The sequence below is a fragment of the Pseudomyrmex gracilis genome, unplaced genomic scaffold (genome assembly GCF_002006095.1).
Source record: "Pseudomyrmex gracilis isolate BER0280 unplaced genomic scaffold, ASM200609v1 scaffold_14, whole genome shotgun sequence".
NCBI classification, from domain to species: Eukaryota; Metazoa; Arthropoda; class Insecta; order Hymenoptera; family Formicidae; genus Pseudomyrmex; species Pseudomyrmex gracilis.
The window spans coordinates 1,180,891-1,208,237 of NW_018020598.1; the positions used below are offsets into that span (position 1 = coordinate 1,180,891).

The following is a 27,347-nucleotide window of genomic DNA, read 5'->3' on the forward strand; positions in this document are numbered from 1 at the left end:
TCGGCCGTTGTGATTGACGAACACTTACCTGTGAAAAATGGCGAATATTCATATGCAGATATTTTCGCTGAAAAATCACGGGGGAACTAATCTTGTGACGGATCGCGGGATTTCCTCGTAAAATATTCCGACGAGGAACTATGAAGACGGGCTTAATTTCGGGATTTACGTATCCGGGGGTCTATATCTCGCCTGACGTACGGGAAAAATTTTTTTGTTGGAAAAGGATAAAAAAAGAAGAAGGAACACGACGATTGTGGATTTGTAAAATTTACGTTTAAAAATTAATGTATAATATAACAATGATATATATAATATATATATAACGTTTATGTGCATGTATACATGATTCTTGATACAACAAGTTTAGTTAGCCTAATCTATAGTTAGCCTAACCCAAATCGCGCCAGAATCAAAAAATTCGAGAGAATAATCATTTGTAATATATTATGTGTGTGTGTGTGTGTGTGTGTGTGTATTTATATAGTTATAACATATATATTATTATTTTTTTCATAATGTATATTAACACTTCTGCGTCTTAAATATATACTTAATAATACACTAACTTAGCTATCGCGTATATAAACCCGCCTTATACCTTCTGCTTCGAATTGTGTGTGGACGTTTGTTTTTTGTTTTTTTTTGTTTTTTTTTTTTTTAATTTTAGCGCGCCTAAAAATTACGCTCTGGAGAGAAAAAACACTTATTTTTTTTTTTATCTTAACGTTTAAATATCTATCTTAAGAGATGTGTATATATTAAAATTGTTCTCGAAAAAGACTTCAAAAGAGCGCGTTGCAAAATTCGAGTCTATCAAATTATCCGACACTAACCTTCTCTCAGTACCAAATGTACCAAAGATTTTATTCAGATTTTAAATATATAGATATATCAAATAGAATATATTAAATGTATATATATATATATATATATATATATATATATAATACACATTGACAGATGTGAATAAATGGAAGGATCCCCCTAACAATTTTTTTTGTTTTTTTTTTTTTTTTTTTTTCATTGATTTTCACTCGTTTCTCGTCAGAGAGAGAGAAAGACTCTAAAAGGACTTAATACTACAAAACTTTGTTGACACACACACGAGTACGCGTGTCACCAAACGCGTACGTGTGCGTGTGTCGCTTAACTTACAAAATATGTTAATACAGTCCCAAAAATAACTGATTATTCTTTACATAATATCTTCGAACTATATTAACACATTTACACGTTAATCTTTCGTTTGATATTGCAACTGTATTTATATATCGATATCATGTTAATTGTTTACTTAACACTCTAAAACGGCGTAACACCTCGCAAAAATTCTCTACAAATCGTTTTTTATTTAAAAAAATTTTTTTTTCCATATAAATGCTTTATCTACAGAGTTCTAGATAAGCGCGCGCGTCGATATCTCAAAAAAAAAAAAAAAAAAGACCCTCAAATCAGAGTCTGAGCAACTTTTTTTAGATTTTGATTCAAAAATGGGGCGGCAGTGTTCGTCTCTTTTGATACATCATTAGTGATATTATTGAATTACGATACCTATCGATTAATCTCTAGGCCACCAAGATTCTATACGTATATACATACCTAACGATTTGGTACAAACGCCATTGCAAACTTGTTTTTTTTTTTTTTTTTTGCTTGTTTTACGACGTAAAAATCTTAATTTTAGGTACACATTTATAATAAAAACATTTTTACGCTTAAGAATAAATGATTTCTTGTTCTATATACGCGCTTGCGTGCGCTAATTTACTTACGCTTGACTTACGCGAGTCTCCACTTGAAGAGAAACACAGAGAAGTGGCATGTATATGCAACAAAGAGGCAATACGGATACGGAAAAGGGTTAGCGTTGTATTATATATTTCCCTATTTGAAAAAATTCGCGGACAGATGATCGCGTGGCAATCGATTTTCACTCTCGCGTAGGGAGCTGCGCGACGAAGGAACTTCTTTTGTAACGAGAGAGACAATCTCGCCTCTCTCCCTCTCTCGGTCATGGATACTCGCTACTGGCACAAAAAAAAAAAGTAAGAACACGTCTCTAATCTAGAGAAATAACTTTTCTCATGACAGTGCCGGCGCCGAGCGGTCGTTAGTCTTCGTCTTTCGCAGCTTCACAGTCGCGAATATGTTAGTCCTGAAAGGCGTTAATTGCAGTTAATCTCGTGACTTGATTTACGTATATTCGTAAATTACTGGACAATCACACGTGACCAACGTACGAACAATGGAGGAACTTGGTGAAAAATTGGTGTAAAAATTTTTATAAAACACAAACTTAAAACTTGAAGGTAAAAATCTTTCCTAGCGCGCTAAAATTATTATTCGTATTTTTTAATTAAGAATACGTTAAGAATATCGTTTTGTGTGTATACTTTATTATATAGAACAAAACACAAAGATCATTTAGACTATTTAAAGAGAGAGAGAGATTTATACACAAAAAAAAAATAAAACGTTCGATAGAACGTTTGGATCAATTTGCAACAAAAAACGAAGCGATCGATAAAAAAAAAAAAATTGAAAGATTGATATAAATTGAGAGAGAGTAGCGAAATAATCACTAGCGAACAACTAGCACTATGCCAGCGACAAATAACAAATCAAACAGAGCTGAGACGTGCAGCAACGACGGACAACACCACTAGCCGCTCGATGGCGATGAATCAAGTTGTTTTGTTTCCACTTCGAAGAGACGAATCTCCTAGAAGTCGTCGCAAAAGTGTATCGAGCGTCTTCTTCGACGATATAAGCTCCTACAACATCAACGGCCAATCGTTGAAGAGACAAAAAAGCAGCATCGAGAGGGGATTAGCGAGCACATCAAAATGGGGGAGAGATGCGCAAAGGGATCATGTGAAAATCGATAACGCAGCTACTCGATGGATAGATAGCCACAAAGAAGATTCGGACTGAACAAAATACGACTGAAAGAAAAAACTTAAAAGACCTCGTGAGTGGAACTAACAGTGTTGACAAAACATGCGATAACAATTGTTGCAAAAAAAAATACACTCTCCGGTGCGTTTCCTATTTCAAACGTTTAAATGTTTAACAAAAAATAACATAAAATCGTGATCTCTTCTGTTTATCCGCGTTTTCCCTCGTTTTCATCAGAACGCCAATTGTTCTATCGGTGTTTCTTCTTCTTTCGGTTTTTTATATCAAAACAATTACATTATCTCTTGCCACAACGATTCGTGGACTTTATTGCTGCTTCTGTTTCTTTTTTTTCTTGACGGACGCGTCCACGCCCCAGAGATCGTACCACGGCCCGCAGGTGTTTCTATCCCGGTCAGAGTCCCGTCTAAGTTTCGTTCTCGGCAGCAACGTCTTCTCCGGTATGCTCTGATCCTTCACGACGATACAGCTGTACGTGGATTCCTCGTCGGAGGCCTCGGTCTCGCTGAAATTCAACGTCGCGTCTTCCTCCTCGTCGTAATTTTTTCTACCGCGCATCATCTCGTTCCGTTTGTTCTCGTTCTCCTTCAGCTCGGCCACGATCATGTTTCTCTTCGCTTCGAGACTTCGTTTCCGCTCCTTCTCTATGATCGCTTTTCGCGACACGTTGCCGACGAAGTACGCGCGCTCTTCCGAATGATGATGATGCTGCTGCTGCTGCATTCTGTACTCCGATCGCTCTGTGATCTTGGGTCGTTCCGCCGGTGTTGGGAAGTCCTCGAAGTAATCCGTTTTATCGGGCACGTGACTTCTCTCGGCCGGTTTCGGCTCCTCGTGCCGGTGCTCGTTCGTGATCGTGATCTCGCTGTTGCCCAGACTCGAATTCGGACTACCGTCCTCCGAGTCCTTCCTCTGCTTCTCCTCGTTCTCCGCTGTTTTGTCCTCTTTGCGAATCATCTTCGGGATGTCGACGAGCGAGCGATGCTGCCAGAGCGCCATACCTTCCAGCACTTCCGAGTCCCGACGGAACTTCCAGAAGGACTTGGTGCGCTTCACGAGTTTCGGACTCTTCGGTTCCTCGAAGGCTCTTCCGGTTTGCGCGAGGTGGCCCATGGCGGTCGTCTGTCGCGGCAGCAAAGGTTTCCGTTCCATCTTGAGCGTGTTATTGTTGGTGTCGCCGTTGCTTCGCTCGTTGTTTCTGGATATTCCGTTTCGCTTGTGAAGATCCGAACCGTGCACACCCGCGCTGTAACCGTGTCTTTCGATCACCTTCGTTCTTTCCAATTTTGTCTCGAAATTGGATTCGTAACCGCGATCTCTGTCGAGCGAGCCTATTCCGTATCGCGCGGTTTCTCCGTAAATCGCCTCCTCCTTGTCCGAGTATCTGCGCTCTCGATACGGTCCCACGGGTCGTTCCGGAGCCTCCTGCGACGGCGGTCGCGGCCGTTCGAATCTTCGACTGGACAATCGCTCGATCGTTTTGTTGCGATTCTTTTCGAACGTACGTTCGTAACCCGTCGCTTCTTTTCTCTGCTCGATATATCCGCGCTCTTGATCGTTGCGCGTCACGCGAACTCGTTCGTACGACTGCGCCTCGTCGCCTCGAGACCGTGAGAAATTCTGTTTGTCCTCTCTGGAACGCTCGAAATTCTGCTTGTCATCTCTCGAACGCTCGAAGCTCTGCTTATCTTCTCTCGCACGTTCGAAACCCTGTTTGTCCTCCCGCGTGCGTTCGAAGTTTTGCTTCTCTTCTCTCGTGCGCTCGTAGCTGTGCTGCTTGTCTTCCCGCGTACGTTCGAACGTTTGTTGCTTGTGATCCTGTTCGCGAGATCCTCGTTCCATCAGATGCTTGTCGTTCCGCGTCAAACGCTTCTCGTCGCGCAAACGTTTGTCGTCCCGCGCACGTTCCACATTCTTCTGCTGATTGCCCGCACCGTTTGACCGGTTTTCGCGCTCCAAACTCTTGTAATCCGCGATTCTTTCGCGACGATCGCGCTTGAGAGTCGTTTCGCGCGTTTCTTTTTCTAGATTCTTGTATTCCGCCGCGAGCGTTCTCTCGCGACGCTCGAGAAATTTCGGCGGGCTGTGCTCGCGCGCGTATTTCTGCGCGGTCTGCTCGAGCTTCTGCGCTATATGCTCGACTTTACGACCCGATTGCGGAATCGTGATGGTACTGTCGTCGTCGGAATCCGACGACGAGGTCGAAGATTTTGTTGTGTATTTGTTCGCGTCGTAATTGTTACCGGATCTTCGTTCCTGCTGAGAGTCCCGATTGTCCGCGTAAAATTTGTTGTTATTGCGATATTCGAAATCCTCCTCGTCCTCCTCGAGCTCGTCCTCTTCGGTTTCCGCTTGCGTTCTCTTGTCGACGCGTCGCTGATCGCCGCGACGAGTGACAGCGGGTGCGCTGCGCTCGTCCGCCATTTTGGTGCGCTGATTCGGGCTGGGTCGTTCGTTCGTCGCCTGCATGCCTTTCTTGTTCTTTCTCTTCCTGGTAATGTCGCCGTTTTCCAACGTGAACTCGCCATTCTCCAGCTCGAAATATTTCTTCGAGTCCTCGCTCGCCTGGTTGGCCTTGGCCTCCGCCCAGAGATCCATCGCCGTGCGATACAACTGCCAGGACTTCTCGTCCCGCGGGATCGTCTTCCAGGAATCGTTTTCCCAGTCCTTCGTCTGCTTCTCGTCCTTCGCGAGCTGACACTCTCCTCCGTTACGCGGCTTCCGGCGCCGTTGTCTGCATTTTGCGCGCGACGCGATGAATAAAAAAGAAAAACAAGAACAAGGGCGCGAAGGAAAGGATTAGAAAAGGGTATCTGGCGCGAAGAGACGCGAAGAACCACCACCACGGCGGTTTATTTCCAGCGACCACGATAGCGCATGCGGTATCTACAAGAAGGAGAGATATACAATGTCGAAGGGAACGGAAATTATAAATTAATTTTCCGGGTGAGAGATGTTCGAGTGTCTTCCTTCTTTTCTCAATTTGTACAAAATCAAAAGAGATTGTTAAAACTATTATGTAAAAGCGAGATGACAATCGCACTTATCCGCATTTTTGGATTAAGGAAGGGGAGACCTATCGTATCACTTCTACTGTACTTGGGGTGTATATATCTTGATATATACTCCTAAGGCAATATCTGATACATGTATGTACAAATATTTAGTTTGCGACTGCAAGTTGGCGATATCACTATACCAACTAACTTGCAAGATGTTAAAAATAATTCTATAAATGAACAAACCGAGTCAAAAAAAGATTTTACATTATTTTAAAATTATACGTGAGACAATTATTTATTAAAATATATAATTGCGAGTGCAGAGAAACGTACAGCAATTAACAAGCAAACTTGATAGATAAGTGAACATGCAAATTCCTATGTGCGCGAACTATAACAATTCGAGTTCGCTTTATTTAGAATTAATTGCAATTTCTACTGTTGAAAATTGGCGAGTGTGTGAAACATGCACGTTGTTGATTGTTCCATCACCGTAAAATCTTCTCGCAGCAGTATCATACAAATCAATTTAATTGGAGTTCCGGTGAGAGAAAGAGAGAAACAAAAAAAAAAGAGCGATAAAAATCCTACTAATTACAGAGGAACAGAAGATAACATAATAACAAGGTACAATGACACAAAAGCTTTCATTCACGTCGAATAGAGCAAAGCGGGGATGACTTATCGGCTGGTTATCAGAGCGTGATGTTGGGAGTGCAAAGATATCAAAGAGTCGAAAGGCCCGTAGTAACAAGTAATAAGTGAACAACCCCGATATCGAATGATATCTGTGGGCAAATAAACGCGTTCATGTAAACCGCAGATTGGAAATTGGCTCAGTTACAATGAAGTCAATGAATCCGCTAATTACCGCGTTTTTGTTGCCGCAAATACAATATTGTTTCACTTTTATCTGGCTGCGCATGGACCTTTCAACCTTATGATCTAGTTATCTACTTTTACTTTTTTTCTTTATGTACACCCATATTGTTCTTTCTTGCTGACTTATATAAATTTTTCGTGAAGTAAGAGTGATAGTAGTTTCAAATTGAACGTCACACACATGTTGATGAAAAATAGATAAACAAAGATTTTGAATGTGAAAGGGGAGCGTAGACTTCGGACTTACCTCATTGCCTCATCATCGCTGTAATCAACATCCGGCTGCACCGGCGGTTCATTAGAGAAACCGCTGTCATTGCTACTGTGAAGAGATGTCATAGCCGGTGGCGGCACTGGAGGTACGGGTGGCTGTACTCTTCGTCCTCCTGCTAATACAGCAGGCAGCGTGCTTGACGGACGGATCTGAAAAGCACATAAAAACGATTCTTTTGTCACCACGCATCTTTGTACTTCTTCTATAATCACAATGTTAATAACATTAAAGAAATTATTTAAATGTGTTTATTCAAACACAATAATGTAGATTTGTATCACAAATTCCTAGCTTACTGATTTTGATTGGCGTGCAGTCGGAGTTGCTAAGACGCTCGCGTTGTTGGTCGGTGTACCGGCGTTGCTAGTGTTGTTGTTGTTGTTGTTGGCGCTGGTGTTGGAAGAATTGTTAGCGGCGCCGGTCGTTCCACCAGACTGCTCGTCGATATTAGCTGGTGTGACTGGCGGTCGAGAAGGAGGCGGTTTGCACGGTGGAATAGCCTGCGGCTCCGGAGTTCTCCCGTTGCTTGTTCCGTGGCTGGGTGATCTTTGCAATACGATCAATTGTACAAAAACAATGCAAGACAATCCGAATTTTTAAACCTTGTTTACGTAACAAAATATGCAAAATTTGCCATAAAAATATTTATTTGATAAAAAAAATATGTTATTTTTGTTTTAAATACAAAATAACAGAAAGAGATTGATGCATATATCATAGGAAAATATTTGATATTTAACAATAATGTCGAAATTTATGTTTCAACATTTTTCGTGATTCACACAGAGATGTGTGGGAATGGTGTTACGTATTAATAACAAAATTAATTAACAATTTTTAAGAGTTAATAACGAACGATCACATGAGTATGAAATTTCGGTATTGCCGCAATAAAGGTCGGAAGGGAAGTTTGCTTACCCCAAAGTGTCGTCGATTATAATTTCGGTGTACGCCAGGGGAAACCATCCCGAGCTGTGAGTACGAAGGTTCTCGCCAAATTGCCATCCCTTCTGCCGGTCTCCTGATATAAAAAAAAAAAAAAAAAAAAAATGAAAAATATGCTAATCCGCGACGAGAAAACTCGCTGGCACTTTACTTCTTATTTGGATTTTTTTTACAGCCGAATATCTCTCTTAAGTAAAGCATTAAAAAATCCGGAATATCATAAAAAGCAGAAATAATTAACATTACACGTGATATATTGGTGATATTATCATAAAAGTACTATTATATAAGCAATTCTGTTATTCGCGACGCATTTCAAATAGTCGCACTAAATAAAAACATCTTCATTTCATTGTTATAATTATCTCTCATCTCTTTTACTCGTCTCCGTACGAAGTACACACATTCTAGTCATTGTGCTTCCGCATTTCAGAAAACTAAAAGAAACCAAGACCTTAACGATCTTGTTCTCCGTAGATCTCAGAACTTTAATACCATAGAACATCGTGTGTAGATCGAACTCACCCATCAAAGCGATTAGATCACCCTCCAGAAAGCTCAGTTGATTTTCCCCCGAGCTGAGGTAAGCGAAGAGAGCCCTAGCGAGAGGAGCGTCTCCCCAACCCCCGGTGCTAACCCCGATGCTACCGCCTCCGCCGCCGCCACTGCTGCGGGACGTGGGGGGCGCCATGGATCGCGGTCGGGGTGGAGTTTCTGGAACCTCTGGAAACCAGAAACGCTGTAACTGACCAAGCATGTGAAAGGGCGGGGCGGGCGAATGTGAGGATGAACCCGGAATAATACGAGGGTAGTTTCAGAGTAAACCAGGGCAATTAGGTCAGTGGACGATAGCGGCAGACTGGAATAGATGCTCGAAGGCGAACGAGCGTAACTTCCCCTTCGGAACGACATCGAGGAGAAAAGTAAAGAACAAAAAAAACAGAGACGGAATTTGAGAGAGATTATCGGCAAAAGCATCATGCCATTAATACGCAACTGTTTGTGTTTAAATTGCGGTAAATTAATCCGAGATGAGAGAAATATATAAACGCGCGGCACATTAAATGTGAAATAATGACGATACATTTTTGACGAAGAATTATGCGGCGCGCAGATTATTAATTAAAGCTTTATTAAATGAAAAATCCATTCAAAATCACAGCTCAAAATATTAATTAATTCGTCATTATAACAAATGCAACAGAAACACGTGCAAATCATACTGTTTTCGTTTGTTAACGCTGTGTACTATTTATTTATTTGTTTTTTTTTTTTAAGTTATTTATTTTGTTTTACGCGCGCGCTATAAAAAAAAAAAAATAGTGTGCCGCACAGCGTGGCGGAAGCAGAAGAACAAAAAAAAAACCGAATCTGACGGAGTCAAGAGAGAGACTCGCGACAAAGGTAGCGCCGCGCGCGTGTAATGATGGGCGCACACCGCCGATGGACCGATGGCGTGACACGCGACACCATGACGATGAAATACGGACGCGGATCGTATTGCACAAACGAAAGCATATTCCGATTTTATTGCGCGCGAGACCCGACTCCGGTCTCTGCATGTTCGAAAGCTTCGGGTTTCGATGCGGATCTTCCGAATCCAATCGCCGTTGAAATTTATACCTATACGATCGTCATGACGGAACTCGCGAAAAAGAAAGCGAAAACGTCAACGCGAATAGCTCCGTTCTATCACTCTTTCCTGTGAATCGCGTGTATCCGGCCATTTGATAAATGAACGATATATTTATAAGATAATACAAGCGCAAGTTATAAAATTAACTTTAATTTAACAGAAATTTTCGTTTCTGTTCTCTCGCTCGAACATGTAAAAATAATATGATCACGTTCGCGGGATAAATTTTCGGCACGGACCGGCCGCGTAAGCGTAGCGTGAAAATCGATATCATTGTCGCAGAAAAAAAGAGAAGCTCGGGAGTACGACGACGTACCGGGACCGAGGGATAACGTCGAGGCGTGCAGATTGGCCTCCGACCTCGCTCTGGAGAGGGCGGCGGGGAGATGCTGCGCCGGACCGAGGTGGCTGCCGGACGACGACGGGTTCCCGGGTAGCGGGCCTAGTCGTAATTCCAGACAGGAGCTGTCCATGCTCCGGGTCTTTCGCAATTGCGAGCTCATTGTTGTTAGCTCGGAGCCGCCGTTCTCTTCGTCCTCCGGCCAGAACGATGTTTGCTGTCGATGCAAATCGCGATCATAATTTACAACCTCGCGATGTAACGCGATATTTTACACGCGTAAACAAATATCCTCGCGTGTGTATTTCCGTCCGAAATTAGAGCATCGAATTATTCTCGTATATTTGAACGCATTAAAGTCGAATTTGAAATATCGTTGTTGCGCGCGCGTTGTTCTCGAAACGGAAACATTGTTTTTTGTTTTCCGTTTTGGTATTGTTAGACGCCGATAATAACACATTTTTTTTTTCTTTTCGATAACCAACCAGATTTTTATCATCAAAATTTCACCGACACTCATTTCGCCCTGACAAAAGATATATACGGAACCTGTGTAACGTTATCGCCTGTGATTTGTGTCTTTACAAACTGTGTTAAATAACTGTGAGTAAACGGCAAATCACGAAGATGGATCTTTATTGTAGTCGAAAACAATGCGAATCGCGTGTAAAATCGCGGGGGAACGCTTTCGCACGATGAGTTCTCTCTGTCGCGAATTTACCCTGAGTCTGGAAGCGAACATGTCCTCCACCGACTGGGGCAGATATTCCCTGGTGGCGGCAACCTCGCGCCATTTATCAACCGAGGGATGAAGCGCGGCCAGTGCAACCTCATGAAAACTCGCATAGTGCTTCGCCAAGGAACATTGTCGCTCCAACACGAAACCGTATCGTCGTCTCTCCTGAGTCATCGCCTGTGAAAAGAAACGCACAAAAGGGCCCGTGATGTTAATGAACTCCGCTCCGTTAATGAATCTCATCGCGCAATCCATCATCTACGTCATTCCCGCGCGATGCGGTGCGTTTAATGATCGCTTTCATATTTACTCTTTTGCGAGATTTTACGTCATATCGCATCGCCTCGCGTTTTACACATTCGGCGTGTAATGCGCTTTAATACAAAACTGGTTAGATGTTTAATAACCCAACGTATAATTGATAGATGCAGCAGGTACATACGACGGCCCGGTGTTACTCACGTTCTTCAAACTCTGCTCGCAGAAGGCGTCCAGCTTGGTCTTCTCCTCTTCGAGAATCTGCATGTTCTTCAATTCCTTGTCCATCGCGAGACCGCTCTTATTGGCGGCTCGGGATTTTTTTCTCTGCTTTTTCATTGTCGCGGCCGCTTTGCTGTAGGTCTCGGATCTGGTCTTGTGTTGTTGAAGAAACTTCTTCTGCTCGCTCTGCAAAGGTCCCCGGTGTTGCATTATTCATTGTCACCTGAAGTCTCCGTGACTCGGAGAACGGACTAATGTCCCTTCCGAGGATCGCTTTCGGAGGTTTACTTACCTGGACAACTTTCGTGTCCTTCTCCAGGTTGGTCTCCAGGGGCACCAACAAGTCCACGTAGAACGCCTTCAACTGAAACGCGAAGAGTAACAACCGGAGTTTATATACACAATGTATCAATAAATTAATGCAAATATATAATGATTTTAAATTAGTGCAATATATATAATAATTTTATAAATAATACAAAAAATAATTAATACGTACATTTTGATAATTAAATGTAATCAAAATAACCATTAAACGTTTATCCGACGCTATTAAAAGCAATTCAGGACAAGAGAAAATTAACCTCGGTGTTCTCGCGGTTAGTATTAAGAGAGTTAGTATTAAGACAGCGATGTTTCTTTATTTCGGTAAGGTCTTGAGTTCATTGTATGCGAGCTCCAGGTGGTTTACGAGTTTGTCTCGCGAGTCAGACCTAATTTATACTCGAAGTAGTCTTCCGTCGGCACTCCGACGGAAAACACAGCGACGACGACGACGATGACAACGACGAGACGACAAAAGCGCTCTTTATTTTTTTTTATTTTTTTAATTTTTTTATTTTTTTTTTATCAGTGTCAGGAAGAGGAGAAGGAGGAGGAAGAAGAGCGGTAAGAGAAAATAGTAAAAGCGACGCGTGAAATTCCACGTAATGGAGAAAGAGTGTAACGTCGTTAATGTAACAGCACTGTAACCATTATAATAATATAATATAATGCAACCGCGAGAAAAGAAAGACTAAATGTGAAGTAATACAGAGAAATGTGGTTTTAAACGTAACGAGCGTCAAATAATGATGTGTTTACAAACGAGAATAATGCACACGTTTGATCACGACGTAAAAATAAGGTGGTATACAAGTAAATGCGAAATTCAATTTCTCCAGACGCGCTCGCTTGAACGTTATTTTCGAAGTTTTCGAGGATTTTCCGGAACACGGGAAATCTAACATTTCGACTCTCCGCCAGCTTCGGCTTATTTGGTCAAGATGAAATCTCGTTCGTCCCTTGAAATCGCAACTCGGAAATCTGATTCACCCGGAAATCGAGATCTCTCTTTCTCTCTCACTATCCCAGAACTTCTGTGAGTTCAATCATCCCTTAAATTCTCCTCCGCAATCAAATCACTATCCTACCTTACGCTACCCTCCCAATCCGGTCAAACAATCCGAAATGTCTGCGAGGCATGTAAGTTACCCCCGGCTGCGATAATGATATGCCTTTATATGTTTGCTAGTCACTTCGATCCATCAGCGTATTAACCCCTTCGAATTTCCTGCTCTCGACGCCGACCTACCCCGTCGGCGGGCATTTCTTCAAGAGTCACCCTTACTCTCCCCTCGCGATCTCTCCTGCCCCGCCCCGCCCTCTCTCTTTCTCTCTCTCTCCCTCCCTCGATCCTTTTCACCAGCTCGCGTTTCACGAACAAGTTGTTTGTTTTACAGTTCGAGCACCCTTTGCCTCTGCTTTTTTGTACGTCGCTCAAAGGCAGGCGGATTGCAGTCGCTCGTTGCTATGGCGGCGGTGCGTAGAGAACGACTGGGATATCCATCTCTATTTTTATCTGTTTTTTTCGTTCTACCTTCTATCTCCCCCTCTCTCCCCCTTGCGAACACGCAAATCTCTACGCACCGTGAATTAAATCCGCGAGCTTTTAGAGAACACCGTTGATTTTTATTGGAAAATTCAGCGCTCTTTATATCTGATTGCCAGAGCGGCCCGCGTCGCCATGTTGGTTTCGCGTTTGGCGAAAGAGCGAACAACGCGAGCGAACCGCACCGTGTACTTCACTTCGCTTCACTACGCTCCGTCTTGCCTTGTCGATTGAGAATTATGATGTTTCCGAATTGCGCCTTTCCGCGCGCCGATCTTCCGGTCGCGTACTATCGGAAGAACTGCTGCAGATTCGTCGCCAATGGAAGACAAATATTCGAAACGTCAGTCGCGAGTTTCTGCCTTGTACAACCGCGTCACGACGAAGTGGAAAGGCGGGATGTTTGATGAATTTTTGACAAAAAGACGCATTTGAAACTAAAGCCGGTTCTGTGATTTTTGAAAAAAAAAAAACAAAAAAACAAAAGAAGCTGTGAAGATAACTCCAGTTCACGAATTATCATTTTTCCAGACTCTTTCTCGGCACACAGACGGGTCTCGATTTCGCGTCTCGTTATCGATCGATCGCGCAGATACACGTCCGCCAAAAAGCTGCGAAGTAATGCAAGCTACGTGAGTTCCACCCCACTGGACTTGGCACTCGCCATTCTCTCTTTTTCCGTGGCATTTCTTTTACTTGCTTCTTCCGCGCTCGAGATAATCTTTGTCTGGAGTGCGTTTTTTATCGGCAGATCGTGACGTAGCGCGCATACGCGACTGTTTGTTTCTTCTTCGAGAATTTCCCCCGAGAAATCAGAGGCCACTGACCCCTCGGTCTTTCTCGAGCATATTTTCATTACAAAGACATCATGTACTTTGCACTTTGTGAATGATAAATAAATAGCACATGTGTCATGTAAATATTATTTCTGAGCGATACCGAGAAAATATTTTTTTTTTTTTTTTTTTTTTTTATAAAAATTAGATTTCGAGGAGTTAGATTTGAAGCTCGATCGTTCGAAAAATATTTTCGGTAAGTCGATCGGAGCAAAATTGCAAGACGCGACGGTAGCATATATCCAGAGAGTGGCTTGCGAAGTTGTAATAACCGCGTATCGTTACCGCCGCAATGAGATTCCATGCTCAAACGAAACGCCTGCGGGATGTAATGTCGTCCTCGAGGCAAGTGGAGGTGAACCGCAGGATCAAAGAGGTTTCTGCGGAATTTCACGTACCACGAAACCATTTCTATAGAATATCACAGGATCAACGATAAGAAGGGAGACAGATGAGACATCAGTAAGGGTCTGCATTTTTTCTTATAGTTAACAAAAAATCTAAAAATAATAATAATTTATTAGTTTTAAAATTTTAATATCTAATATATTTGATATACTTATTGTATTAGTTTAATATTATAAAATTTTTATATTAATTTTATTCAGTTTTGTTTACGACAACAATATGTAAAAATAAACAAAATATACATATTTTTGTCATATGGATTTAGAGTGAAGGCAAAAAGGATGAAGGTAAAGAAGAGGACATCTTTGCAGAATCTTGGCAGACGCGACCGAAGTCTGACGTAATCTCCGGAAATGGACGTTGCCAGGTTGGGAGACAGACGGAAAAAAATAGGGGTGGGCAGACAATGCGCGTTTGCTCTTGGTTCTTCCACCAAATGCCTCCGAATATTATTCGATAAAGTATGTATCATTGTAGGAAATTTCGAATAAAAAAAAAAGCAATAAAGTAATATTGTCAAATTTCTTGTTGACAGAAGAAAAGATGTCGATTGCTTTTCAATTCGAAAGAAAAATCCTCTAGAATTTCTCTATTCTAAAAGTTGCGTCTATAGTTTCTTCTACTTACGATGTTCATCTCCTGATCCTGTATCTCCTTGTACACCTCGACGATCCTCATTAGCGCGAAACCTGCAACACAAAAAGCGAACCTCGATCAGAACCCCCGAACGCTCTCTTGCAGGACTAGTCTCACGTCTCGGGATCGAACGACCGAAACTTTCATCCTGAATTATTCAGACGCGGTTGGCGTCGCCGATACTTTAATCCGGCACTGAGTGGCAGCAGGGGGCGAAAGCGGAGAACGAGCGAGGGGTGAGAAACCGGCGATAGCTTAAAGCAGCGGGTTACGATGCTTGTGGTCGCTCACCTCGAGTGACTTCCCTGCCGAAAACTCGCGTGAGCTTCGCCACGAAAAACAAATGCTCGCGTTCGAGCTCGATCGGGAAAGTTTCAACAGAGAGCGAAAACTTTTCTCGTGGCAACGTTTCCCGCCTGCATCTCCTTGCACTCGCGCTCACCCCTCTCTCTTCCTAGCTATGAGAGTTTCTCTCTCTCTCTCTCTCTCTCTCTCTCTCGGATTTCCGCTTAAGCAGATTTTGTTTTGCTTTTCCTGAACGAGCCTGCGAATTTCATGTTGGTGTGAACTCGAACAAAGCTCGATTTCGGTTGACTTGGTATTTACTCAGTAAGAATATTTTTGTACAAAAAAAAAATTGCAACAAGTAAAACAATCGTAATAACAAGTTTCGACATTCTTCATGTAAAACGTTTAATAAATGTGTCACATGTGTGTGCGCGTCGTCATTTTTCGACACAATCTCTCTTTTTTGCTACAACCTTTTGTTTGTGAAAAATAGTGAAAAAAATATTCGTCTTTGGTAACGCTTATAGATTTTCCGTTATGTTTGTACATTTGCGTCGGGTTCCGCCGTTGCAGAAAAAGTTCGCCTTGTGATGTAGCGCGAGAAGATATCGGCGCCAGGCTCCTCAGTCACGTGCGACAAATATCGCCTAACGCACGTGACGGCGGATACCTCCGTCTCGAACGCTATCTCGTATTTTTCCTCCGCGCGCAGCGATATCCGCACATTGCGCGATTTTTGCTCTCGCGCGTGTGCGAATTTTGCATTTTATCGAGCGTCAACTCGATATTTCGAACATACTTCTCCGATGTATTAGTCATTCTAGTTACGCGTGCTTTTTGTTTGGCGCAATACAGATGCGAGAAAACGCGCTTTTCTACTTGTATTTTGTTTCGTATGTGCGCGATATACGCGAAAAACTACGTTGCAAAAGTGCCGTGACAACTGCAGTTATTCGGAGCGTCGATTTTTCTCAATCAAGAATTTTGACATCTCCGCAATTTCAAAAATATTACAACGAGGGAGATGTGTAAAAATATTACAGACGTGTAGACATGTTTAGTTGTACCGCTACAAAAAAAAAAAAAAAACATTTTTTAAAGCACTTTTCACGTGAATGTGTTAGCGCGCATAAAAAATATATCTTTATCACGTACGTATTTGTTGTGGAGAAAATTTTTACGCGAGAAAGTGTAATGAAAAAACCATAAATATGGTGAAAAGAAACATCGTGGGGTAAAGAGTGTTAACGATCGCAGCTGTGAGGTTTTACGAGTAGCTTTCGTGGTCCAGGGAAAAGCTCCTGGGGGATTGGAGTGGCTGGACACGCCATGTCTCTTTCCCAGGATATCGGATATTCACGAGAGAGCACGTCCCTTTACAACGTCTTAAACTTCTTCCGCCGCAGTGGTATCTGAGGGAGATCTTTCCCGGCGAAACTCTTGTATTATTTTATAATCGTACCGTAAAGAATGATCAAAGACGCCATTATCCGCGGAAGAAATTATTAACGCTTCGTGCCAATAGTTTTTCTTTCCCGGAAAAAGAAAGACACGAACGTTACATTTTTTTTGTGGAAACGTAACAAGACTTGTGTACAAAGTTGTTTACGTTTTACACGAGACAATCGAAGCTCCAACGATACTGAACTTCTCGGCTAAATAGAGTTGATCGTGAAAAGTTGATACTAGATGTTCACCCTGCCAATTTCTCTCTTCCGAAAATTTCGCTGTGCTTAAGATCTGATGATCCCCGAAGTGCATAAATTCAGGCGAGAGCCGCGGGGCACGGTGAATTTTCCAACGTATCTTTCTTAGCGACGGCAAAGACGTGAAATATACGTCCCTCTTGCTATCTTCCTCGCTTTCGGCAAACTAAAAACGAACGACAAGGTGCAATTGCAGCGACAGCTATTACCCGGTTCTTAAATGAAAGGCTAAGAACGGCGGACAAGGTAGACAACGGTTATCTCCGTTGTATCTCTCAACCATACAATATTGTAATCCTTCGCATGAGAAACTCTCTCCAGCCGGGGGGAGAGAAAGAGAGAGAGAGAGAGGGAGAGGGAAAAGAGAGAAGCTCGTTCACATCCGCATACATACACGGTAGACCGGAAAATACCACCCGCGGCGGCGACGCTCGCATTCGCCGGAATATAAATATCGCAAATCCCCAAATCCCGCCGAGATTTTGAACGTTATTGATTCAAAAAATTTGTGGACTTCGAATAATAGAAATTTCGAAATACACACACGCCAAATCTGAATACGTAGCGTAAACCGTCGCAGTCGCGGATTTCGACGCGTCGACAATCCCCGTAAATTTTTCGAATTGCCGAGTAACGCGTGTTACGTCGTAAAATTGTCGTCGAGACCATTTTCGACGACAAAAAAAAACAAAAAAACAAAAAAAACCGCGCGATCTCGTTGCTTGCGAGTTTCATCGAAAACGACATATGTCGAATAGCATCGTTAAAGAGTTTTACGTCTCGTCCGTGACGTGTCCGACGGACGCGTGATTCCGTACGGAGCAATCCTGCCAAAGCTGTGTTCGGAGGAGCTTTTCCGCGTGACTTCGTTCATCGACCGTGCGCGTCCGCTCTTCTCTCTCACCCTCCGCTGGATTTTCCGCGGCCGCTATATAGGTCCCGTTGTCCCTGCTTACGTTAAGCGTTAAACCCTCATGCGACGAGCATTAGCTGTATCCCGCCGAAGCCGCACGCTTACGGAAACCCAAAGCCCCGCAAGCGTCGTTACGCCCCGTTACACAGTTACTGCGTATCTCCCTCTTGTCCCTTCTGCTTTCCCGCCGCGACACACAGGAGGGTGCCAACGACGGACCTCGCAATAGACGCAAGCGGGAGTTACACGGCGTTGCGCACCTTCAAGTGTGTCCCGCTGAGATAACTCACGATTTCGCGTAAGAAGCGTACATAAGCTCACTGCACACACACACACACACACAAGCAGTGAATATAATCTTCCAAAACTGCAAGTTTTCTCGAAGAAAATGTCTCTTAATGTTTTTATCAAATTATTGCAAGAGAAACAGTTTTCGTAAAAGATCGTCTTACAAAAGATGAAGAAAAATATATTTGTTTGTACTTCAAGAATTAACAATATATAAAATGTGTTGGTTGAAGATTTTCCACGTAAAAAAAATACAAAAAGATATATGAAATATATTTCTGTTGCGGCGAAATTTCGATGTTCAATATTTCGGTATTAGTTCGGTGTGATAGTGTGTGTGGCGCGCACTACACATCTCGTCGCGGCATAGAGATTTGACATCCAATATCGCATTAAACTAACAAGATTCTGATAAAGCAACGAGATAGGTAGGTAATTCAAGGTAGCGGATAATGCATCTTAGATGGTAACCCAAGAACATCTCAACGAGTCTCGCCGTCGTCGTGTAACGTGATCGCATTAGATGAACCATTTACAACCGTTCGACGTAGGAACTCTCTACGACATGTTGGGAGGCTCTCGACTCGAGTCCTTAGCCACCCTTCAATCTCGGCGTTAATGCATCCCAGCCAGCTATGATAGGGTGAGAGAGCGGGGTTGTGTGCTTCTCTCATACGGAGGTTTCTCTCTTGTTACACAATGGGAAGCCTCGCGTTACAAGTGTAAACGAGAACCGGCGACGCCTGAAATACTACGAAGCTGTGAAGCTTCGTCCCGTATGAAATACGTAAGTACGCCGCGCGTACATACGAAAGTCTCGAGAGAGAGAGAGAGAGAGAGAGAGAGAGAGAGAGAGAGCGCGCATACGCCCTAGAATGTTGTTCGTTCAGCGTCTGCTGCCAAAGAGAAATTGTTTGAAACATACACACACTAGCTGAGGAAACTTTGCCTGTCAGTAGAGAGCACAAGGTGAATGAATAATAAATAACAAAGAATAAAAGAAGAATAAATGTTTTATTTTCATGAATAAAAAATTTATAGAGTCCGTTATTAATCTTCGATTCAGACTATATATGTATCGATGGGGTATCCATGGGTATTTAAAACGTCAAATTCTTGTGGTCAAACGAACGAGAATGAAGAGAGAGTTGATAAGCAACGTATAAATCATCAGAGAGTGCATTCGACCGCCGAGTCAAACGGAATGTACGATTTCACATCGACAAGGGTTTGTTCGGGGTTGCGGATGCTAATATTGAATCAACGGCAGGGTAAAGAGGGAGGCTGTTTTCGATTTTACCTCGCTCAACCGAGAGAACGAGAGACAGAGAGAATTCAACCGGACGATTTTTCCGGACGACTTACAAAAGACCATTACATACACATTTGCGAAAACTCCGATTCTCCCGAAAATATCGCGAAATCGTTGCGAGCAAAATGCGTTCTAAGTTAATTTCGGAGAAACATCGGAAAAAAATTCGATTATTTTACTTGATAAATTATTGCAATTTTTAATTAAGTTACAAAAGTGAACGAAGTTATTTGCGCGAACCGGGCGATATATTAATAACCGTTCTGATGTAACTATAATTTCGTGGCCTAATTTCCACTTCGAAATTATTATTATTAGCGGTTATTGTGCCGCCGTGGAGTACCTAATTAGTCGAAACGAGAGCGTAACCGAGATAATGAAATTAATTAACTTTTGATCACACAGCGATTGAATCGTGCCGCTTAATTGCCGGCTCTCTTCGATGTTTTACGGTGGCTTGTTTGTTAACTACGTTAAACTATGTTCATTATTAAATGTGTACACGCGGCTAAATGACACGTTAACGGCTGTTTCCGCCTTGCGGAATAACAACGACAAGTGTGTGAAATAACAACGTTGATATGTAGCGCGCACGCGCGCTAGAATCTATTCGATTAAAGCGGATTAAAACACAAACCGAAGTTGATTGTGATATTCGCCTACGAATTACCGATTAATGACAATGAACAATCACAAAAAATTTTGTAAAACGTGTAATAATAATTTATCTAGTTTATTTCTATGTTTTATTTTAGCGTAAAATTTTTTTCGCGACTAGTTACGATACATAAAGATCACAGAAGAAGAACTTGATAAGTCTATTTTTTTATTTTCTGTTTTTAATGTTATTTGGTAGTTAAAATGAAGTGGATTTTAATTATCCAGAGAAAGAGAAAATTCTCGATAGATTCCGAGATATAAGCATTTTTATAAAACGTGTAACAAAAGTACATGTACGTTTCGAACTTTAAAATCGCTCTCTTCTAAAATGAAAAAAAAAAATGACTTGTCAAAGTTCTTCTTTTGTGATCTTCATATGCAAATGACATTATATATATATATATATATATATATATATATATGTGTGTATATAAATTTCTTATAATTTCTGTTTTTTTTTCTTATTTGCATGTTAACAAAAGTTAGAGTTTTAATTTAAGAGATTTATATTCTTTTCGCGCTAAACTAAATTTGTAAAAAATTTCATCGTAATTCACGTCAAGATCTTGACATTTACGTTGGCATACGGGATGTCATAAATTTTCGAATATTTCGAAGCGTTCTGCAGTAATACTCATTTGATTTAGAAAAATTGGATCCAGACACCGTTTCCGGTACGAGCCGGTTTCCGGAATATTTCGCGATCGTAACGCGCTTATGGCCGCGTGCTCGTCTATGCGCGAACATGTATGCAGGCAATAAATTTCGTCCGTTCTGAAGTGCGCCATAATTTCTTCGCTTATTTCTCTCACGACACATCGCGCGACTGTAAAATTACAGTTACGTTGTAAAAACAAAAACTATAGAATAATACCGCACATTTAATTCTATCGAGATGTAAGATCAAAATATTTTTTTTTTTTTTTTCATTTATATTTACATTATAAAATTACAAACGCTTTGAAACTAAATAAATCGTTTGTATTTGTATAATATCGTTTCTTTTTTCGATTATCGAATTCTTGTCGAAACAATTTAATCATATTTCTTAACTGTAGAATAATCCGACGTAATTCGACGTGGTGGCGAAATCCCACATTAATTAGCTCGAGATCGGGTCCGTTGAAAATTGTTTGCCTTGGCCCTCGTTGCCCGGATCAGAATGTTGTTCCACCCCATCCGGAATCCGTTACCTCCGCTTCAAGGTCTATACCATCCCTTTTCTCTCTTCGTCTCTTTCGTTAAAATTTCAACTCCGGCACGCTTCGTCTGTTAAAACGCGGAAGGGGTGCGAAGCAACCCTTTCGCGCTCCCCTCGGCCGAACCGGAAGGTTGGTTGCTCCAATTTGTCCACTTCTTTGCATGCACCGCTGACATTCCTCCAATTATTCCGTTATTTTTTATCAAAGTTTGCCGTTTAAAGCAACCCTCTACTTTTTTGTTAAATTACTGAAATACTCTCTAACGCGCTCCTCGCCTTTGCGAGAAGTTTTTTTTTTTTCGTCGGGAGAAGATCCCGCCGCGTTTTTGATCGGATGCACGTCAAAGAACACGCGAAATATGTTGCAAAATGGCGGCGGTGGAGAAGATCTCTCTCGCGAGTCGGCGAAATCGAGCTACGGGGAAGCTTCGGTATTCAGAAAGAGTAACGACTCGTGTCAAGGGAGTTGCTAAAGGGCGAGAGAGAAGAAGGGAGGGAGGGTACGGAAGGCGAGACACAAGGTAGATTCGAGGGATATTCGCGAGATAGAGCTGTCAAGAAGAGGGATGAAGTAGGCGCGTGCTCCGCGCCAGTATATCCTCTTGTTTCGTTATATTCCCTAGGCCTTATCCACTCGAGGTGATGCAAAGCATATCGGAAATCAACTCCCTCCCGCTCCTCCTCCTCCTGAGACCGATCCTAGTTCTTAAAACAAATATGCGCTCGAGAAACGAAAGAGGACGAAAAACAAAAAAAAGATGTAAAAGTGCAAAGGTGCATTTGTTCAAGAGAATCTTGTGAAGTATATCATGAATGCGCGCTCTCAAGCTAAGTCAAATAAATGACTACGGATGAGTGTACGTCGCGCGCGGAACGTACGTAGAATATAACGACGGCAGTGTTCTTACTTACTTTCTTTGTTCTAAAGAAGATTTCAGAAAAGATACGCGCACAAAAATGTGTGTGTGTGTGTGTGTTTGCATAGAATTATTATTCTTACGACAAAGCTTCGTTGGTTTTTTTTTTTTTTTTAGTAACGTAAAAAATTGCGTTACACAAAATCTGTTGATTTTTTCCGATTAGTTTTCCCACCTTGAACAAATAAACGCTCATCGATTTCGTTTTTCCAGCGTCTCAATGGGTGAATCCCCCGGACGCGAGAAACTGGGAGGAGAACGCGCGCGAGGCGGTATATTGTGGATTACAAGCGAAACCATCTGCTCGGTGATAAAAACGTCCGCGGCGCGGCAGCGAGAAAAGCTTATTTTCCGAAACGAAGTAGAGAGGAGCGATGGGGTACGAAGAAGGGAGGGAAAGAAGAGAGAGAAGAGAAAATGGCGGAAGGCGATGGTGGCAAGAAGGTGGGTCGCGCGCTTCGGAATTTAATCTAAAGTAGAATCGCACTCTCCCCCAAGTGTAGCTCGCTTACACTTTATTTTATTTCGCTTTATACGTTTCCGCGTGCCTCGAATGGCACAGCGTGCTTCAACGCCATTACGATGCGCGGATTCTTAGAGCTTCCTGGATTTCGAGTCCTCTAAACAATTTCGTGTATTTGGAAAAGGGTTACAGAGAGAGAGAGAGAGGTAGGAAGAGGAGCTGCTTAGAAAGAGCCGAGCAGTTGCGAGCACTTGTGATGTGTGTTTTAATCAAAGATGCATATAAATTAATTAAAATTATACGTACTCATATTTTTCGAATATATTTAAATAATGTTTAGAAGAAACAACAATTAAAAATGTGCGATAATCGATGTTTATTCGGCGCGTGTGTCAAATATCTTACGCAATTATTTTTTTCCTTCAGGTTTCTCTTATTGCGAATTTTTTCGAGGTGCGCGAAATTCCACAGACAAGGTATTTTCACGACAAGGTTTTGTATTCGAGGCCAATAAATCTTTTTGGCGAGGAAGAAGGCGGATGGGAGGTCGAGTTAAGATCGATCGATCGTCAAAGTGCGGAGACGTGTACGTCGCGTCGTTCCGAATATTCTCGCGTGAATAGTCGTTTCCTCGTGAGCATCTCGAAGGGTTGAAAAAGTCCTTGCTAAAGGATTAAACAGGACAAGCGAGCCGTTGAAATACACAAAAACCTGACTATCTCCCGAATTACGCATGGTTGTTTGCGAAAATTATTTATTTCTTTTTTATAAAAAAATGATTAGATATTTATTCAGTATAAATGTGTAACACACACAGAAAGGATTTTACCTTGATAGTATATGTGTAATCGCCATCATGTTTTACTAAAAGGTAATAGAGGTTGGCTGTGATTCCCATCGTGCAAACATTAATCTCTCGCGCCGCTTTCAAGCGAGATCAAATGCAATCGGAACATTATTGGCAGCGCACACTCGTTTCGCGGAGCAAATTAAAGTAAGTCCGATTAAAACTCTTCACGACACGATGTGAAAATCACATCACTGTTCGCGAATAGGAATCTGCTCGCGGCGCGCGTAATTACATTCTCCGATTCTCAATTTTTGAAAATTTTCCTTGATTTCTAACACACAGTGTCTGGATTCGATTAAAAAAAAATCATTTCATGTTATAAAAAATATAAAATATGAAACCTCTAACCTATCGTTTTCGGAAAAAAATTCAAATTACAATTAAATATTTTATAACCGCGAAAAACGTTAACATACAATAAAATTACAAAAATCTACTTTTCATAATAATTGCAAAATAGGTCGAGATCTCTAATTCAACTCCAACTCTGCGTATAATCTTGCGAGATAAACGCAAATTCCACCTAGGACAACTATTTCAACGGTTAAAACGTTCGCTATTGCAGATCCGGAGAGATCTACCCTATTTAAGGTACAAAAGTACTCGCGTCCGTTCGCAGAATGAATAAAGCCGCCGGGTTTTCGTAAGGACGAGCGAAAACAGCCGTAATTGGCCTCTCGGTTCGGATAAATGCGCTCGAAGAAAGAGAGAGAGAGAAAGAGAAAGAGAAAGAGAAAGAGAGAGAGAGAGAGAAAGACGACGTGACGAAGGGAAGAAAAGAGAGCAAGGCAAAGTGCCGAATCCGGCGAATCGCTAAATTAAATGACATCCTTTTATTACGCGCGCGTCTCGGCTCTTCCTCCCTTTCCCCTTCCCGATCTTCTTCTCACTGCAGTTTCCTTCGTCCTTTCGTCTTCGCTTTAAGCGAGCTCGTAACTCCCGTCGTTAGATCTTCAGCTCGGCTTGGCGCCGTCATGCAAATACGAGCAATTTAATAACGCTGCCGAGATATCGTGTGCGCCATTACAAAGTAAACATTTCAGTTGCAGCGCGCATCTACCGTGTCGCGACGACGTCGACGTCTACGGCGACGGCGACGGCGACGACGACGACGACGACGACGACGACGACGACGACTAGGACGACGGTATTTACGCAGCCACGGTCCTCTCTCTCTGTCATTCTTCGTCTTTCTAATTAGAGATACAATTTATTTCGACCGTCCCGTTTCGGAGACGACAAGTATAACTTCCTCCACAGGTCGAGATTCACAATATCAGCGGCACAATATATTCGCAGCGCAAATTCACGGAAAGTACGGTTTTAAACACGCCAAGCAGCACGCTCTGAATAATCAAATAATCATAAGCGCGTATATAGCGCATTCGAGACGCGTAATACTTCTGAAAATCCTCTTCAACCGGTAAAAGGATTTAAAATTTTACAACTTTAAAGAGGGGAAGAATTTAAAATTTATAAAGAGTTATCCCGTCAAAAATTTGCGCAGATCCGTCAAAAATCTCCGCACTTCCAATTTTCAAAATTCATATTTCTAAAGCTCCAAGCAAAGGGATCCAATATTTTACAGTCTCGTGGAGCTGTCACTTCCGTGAGAAAGAGCGTCGCGATATGACGGAATCGCGGCGCCGAGTTACGAAACAAAAGGGGGTTGCGCAAGCCATAGTTTGCGAGACCCCATAGTGTTGCGAGCGTTGACTGCATCGCGTAGATAGAAAGCGACGGGTGCCGTAGGAATCTTCGGATGCATTTCCATTTCAAATGCGCTGATACGAGCTTGTTCGCCCGGTCTCGCTCGCGTCTTCGTCCCGAGCGCGAGCTTATACGAAACACGATGCAATCTCGCATAATGAAACGTTTCCTCCGCGGAAAGAGAGAGAGAGAGAGAGAGAAAGAGAGATAGAGAGAGAGAGAGAGAGAGAGAGAGAGAGAGAGAGAGAGAGAGAGAGAGAGAGAGAGAGAGAGAACATTTGCACTGGCGGACACTTCGGATTTTGATTGGAATTCGACACCAATTGTCTTCATCATGAAATAAAATACGGAAGAGCTCGATGTTTGGTCACACGCGGCGCCGATCGCGAAAAGAAGCGAAACGAGAAATGGAATTTTTTTTCGCGTTCCGGAAGACTATGAGTTCAAGTTGTTTACGTGTGTGTGCAAAAATTTCTAAAAACAAAACCATCCGCGAAAATTATCTAAAATTTTTATTACAAAATATAACACTACAAGATACAACAACTTACTATTCTGTCTGTCTTTCGAGCAAAATGAACGCGCGATTCAAGATCTGTAAAAGTTTACACGAACACCATATTGCATTATTACGCGAGTTTCGCTAAAGAATTTATTACGTTATTATAAGTTTCGCGCAGATATATATTGTTATCACGAAGAGAGAAGCTGTGTTATAACTTATTACAAGTTTTGCGTAAACGCGGCGTATTATGTGTTATTGCGTAACTTCTGACAAGGTATTAAAATCACAACGAACCATTCGTCATTCCTTCACATTTTCCGGAAAAATGTTTCCTCCGTTTTTCTATGCAAAAATTCACCAATTCGCGAATAGTTTCGAAAGTGAGATGAACAATTTTCGGTGTAATAATAATTCATTTTGCGATCCGTCAAATTTTAGAGAATTCAGACACGCGAAAGTAGAATTTGCGCGCGCACGTGCGTGCGTGTGCTATCGTTGTATAAACTTCTCTACAAAATATGTCGAGGCAGCGTTATCGCAACTTACACGATAAGCGCAATATGGCCGCGCGCGCGCGCGCAGCGGTGCGATAATTTATATTCCCGATTTCGCGGACGATCCTTTTTAACAGTTTCTTATCGCGCGACGGCGTTAACAAAAGCACTCGTTAAAGTGATTAACGACGATGAGATTGCACGTGGAAAGGGAGAGGAAGAGAGGAAGGAGAAGGCCGCGATACAACCGCGAACGCCATTACGGAGGGCTTTATTAATTGCCATCGTCGTGTAATTTGCTCGGCTATGCGCGCGTGAAGGGATGGGCCGGCGCCTAGAACTTGGTCGATTGCGTTCGCCTACTTAATTGCTGCTTTCATTAAGACCGTCATGTCACGTTCTTTCAACGAGACTCGTTCGATGCTGCCGCGAGATTGCTGCCTCGCCTCGGTGATTTATGGATCCGGAGCGACTATTTCAACCCTTTCGCTGCACTACGCGCGCGAACTTCGAAATTATATGAGGAAAGTTTCTTTCCCTTCCAGTTTTAACGTTTTTTGTAATCTCGTTTTTCGTTGTTTCTTCTTTTTTTCTTCTTTTGCTCCCAAAGTCTCTTCTCCGCACCACCTTCGTTGCGGTTTGTATACTACTTTTTTTTTTTTTTCATTTTACTAGCACAACACAGGCGCGCGCTACGCGCACGCTATTGTTATTTTTATTTAACGTGTTGTCAGTAAACACAACCTGTCACCGCGATGACAGATAGTATATACGTCTTATAAACTATATAATACACATATGAGAAATGTCAGAAATAACGCATGAAAATCAAACTCAAAAAACAGTAAGAGAGAGAAGTGGAAAAACAACACGTGACTAAAGTTACGTGACAGGGAAAAGGGTAAAAGAGAGAATATTATATATATTATATGTAATATTCTATATCTATATATAATACACACACATACGCAAATATGTATATATATATATACCGTAATCACGTGACCAAAGTCAGTAACACCGCCGCGGTCGCGCGGCCGAGGTCAGTGACTCCACCGCAGTCACGCGACCGA

General features: G+C 42.2%; 1 protein-coding gene across 2 annotated transcripts in view; it reads right to left on the reverse strand.

Moving 5' to 3' along the window:
- Positions 1-967: 967 nt before the first annotated feature.
- Positions 968-27,347, reverse strand: part of LOC109863869 (zinc finger CCCH domain-containing protein 13) — a 65,883-nt gene continuing 39,503 nt past the window's right edge. Inside the window, exons 5-14 of one of the 2 annotated variants that reach the window (XM_020444517.1) lie at positions 14,959-15,020; positions 11,510-11,581; positions 11,200-11,403; positions 10,723-10,914; positions 9,978-10,218; positions 8,551-8,748; positions 7,999-8,101; positions 7,377-7,617; positions 7,054-7,229; positions 968-5,656 (exon numbers count right to left, since the gene is read on the reverse strand). In XM_020444517.1, the coding sequence (XP_020300106.1) occupies positions 3,229-5,656; positions 7,054-7,229; positions 7,377-7,617; positions 7,999-8,101; positions 8,551-8,748; positions 9,978-10,218; positions 10,723-10,914; positions 11,200-11,403; positions 11,510-11,581; positions 14,959-15,020 (3,917 nt within the window). In that variant the 3' untranslated portion in view covers positions 968-3,228. Of the gene's footprint in view, positions 5,657-7,053; positions 7,230-7,376; positions 7,627-7,998; positions 8,102-8,550; positions 8,749-9,977; positions 10,219-10,722; positions 10,915-11,199; positions 11,404-11,509; positions 11,582-14,958; positions 15,021-27,347 lie in introns of both variants that reach the window. The other variant, XM_020444516.1, reaches the window with a different exon arrangement.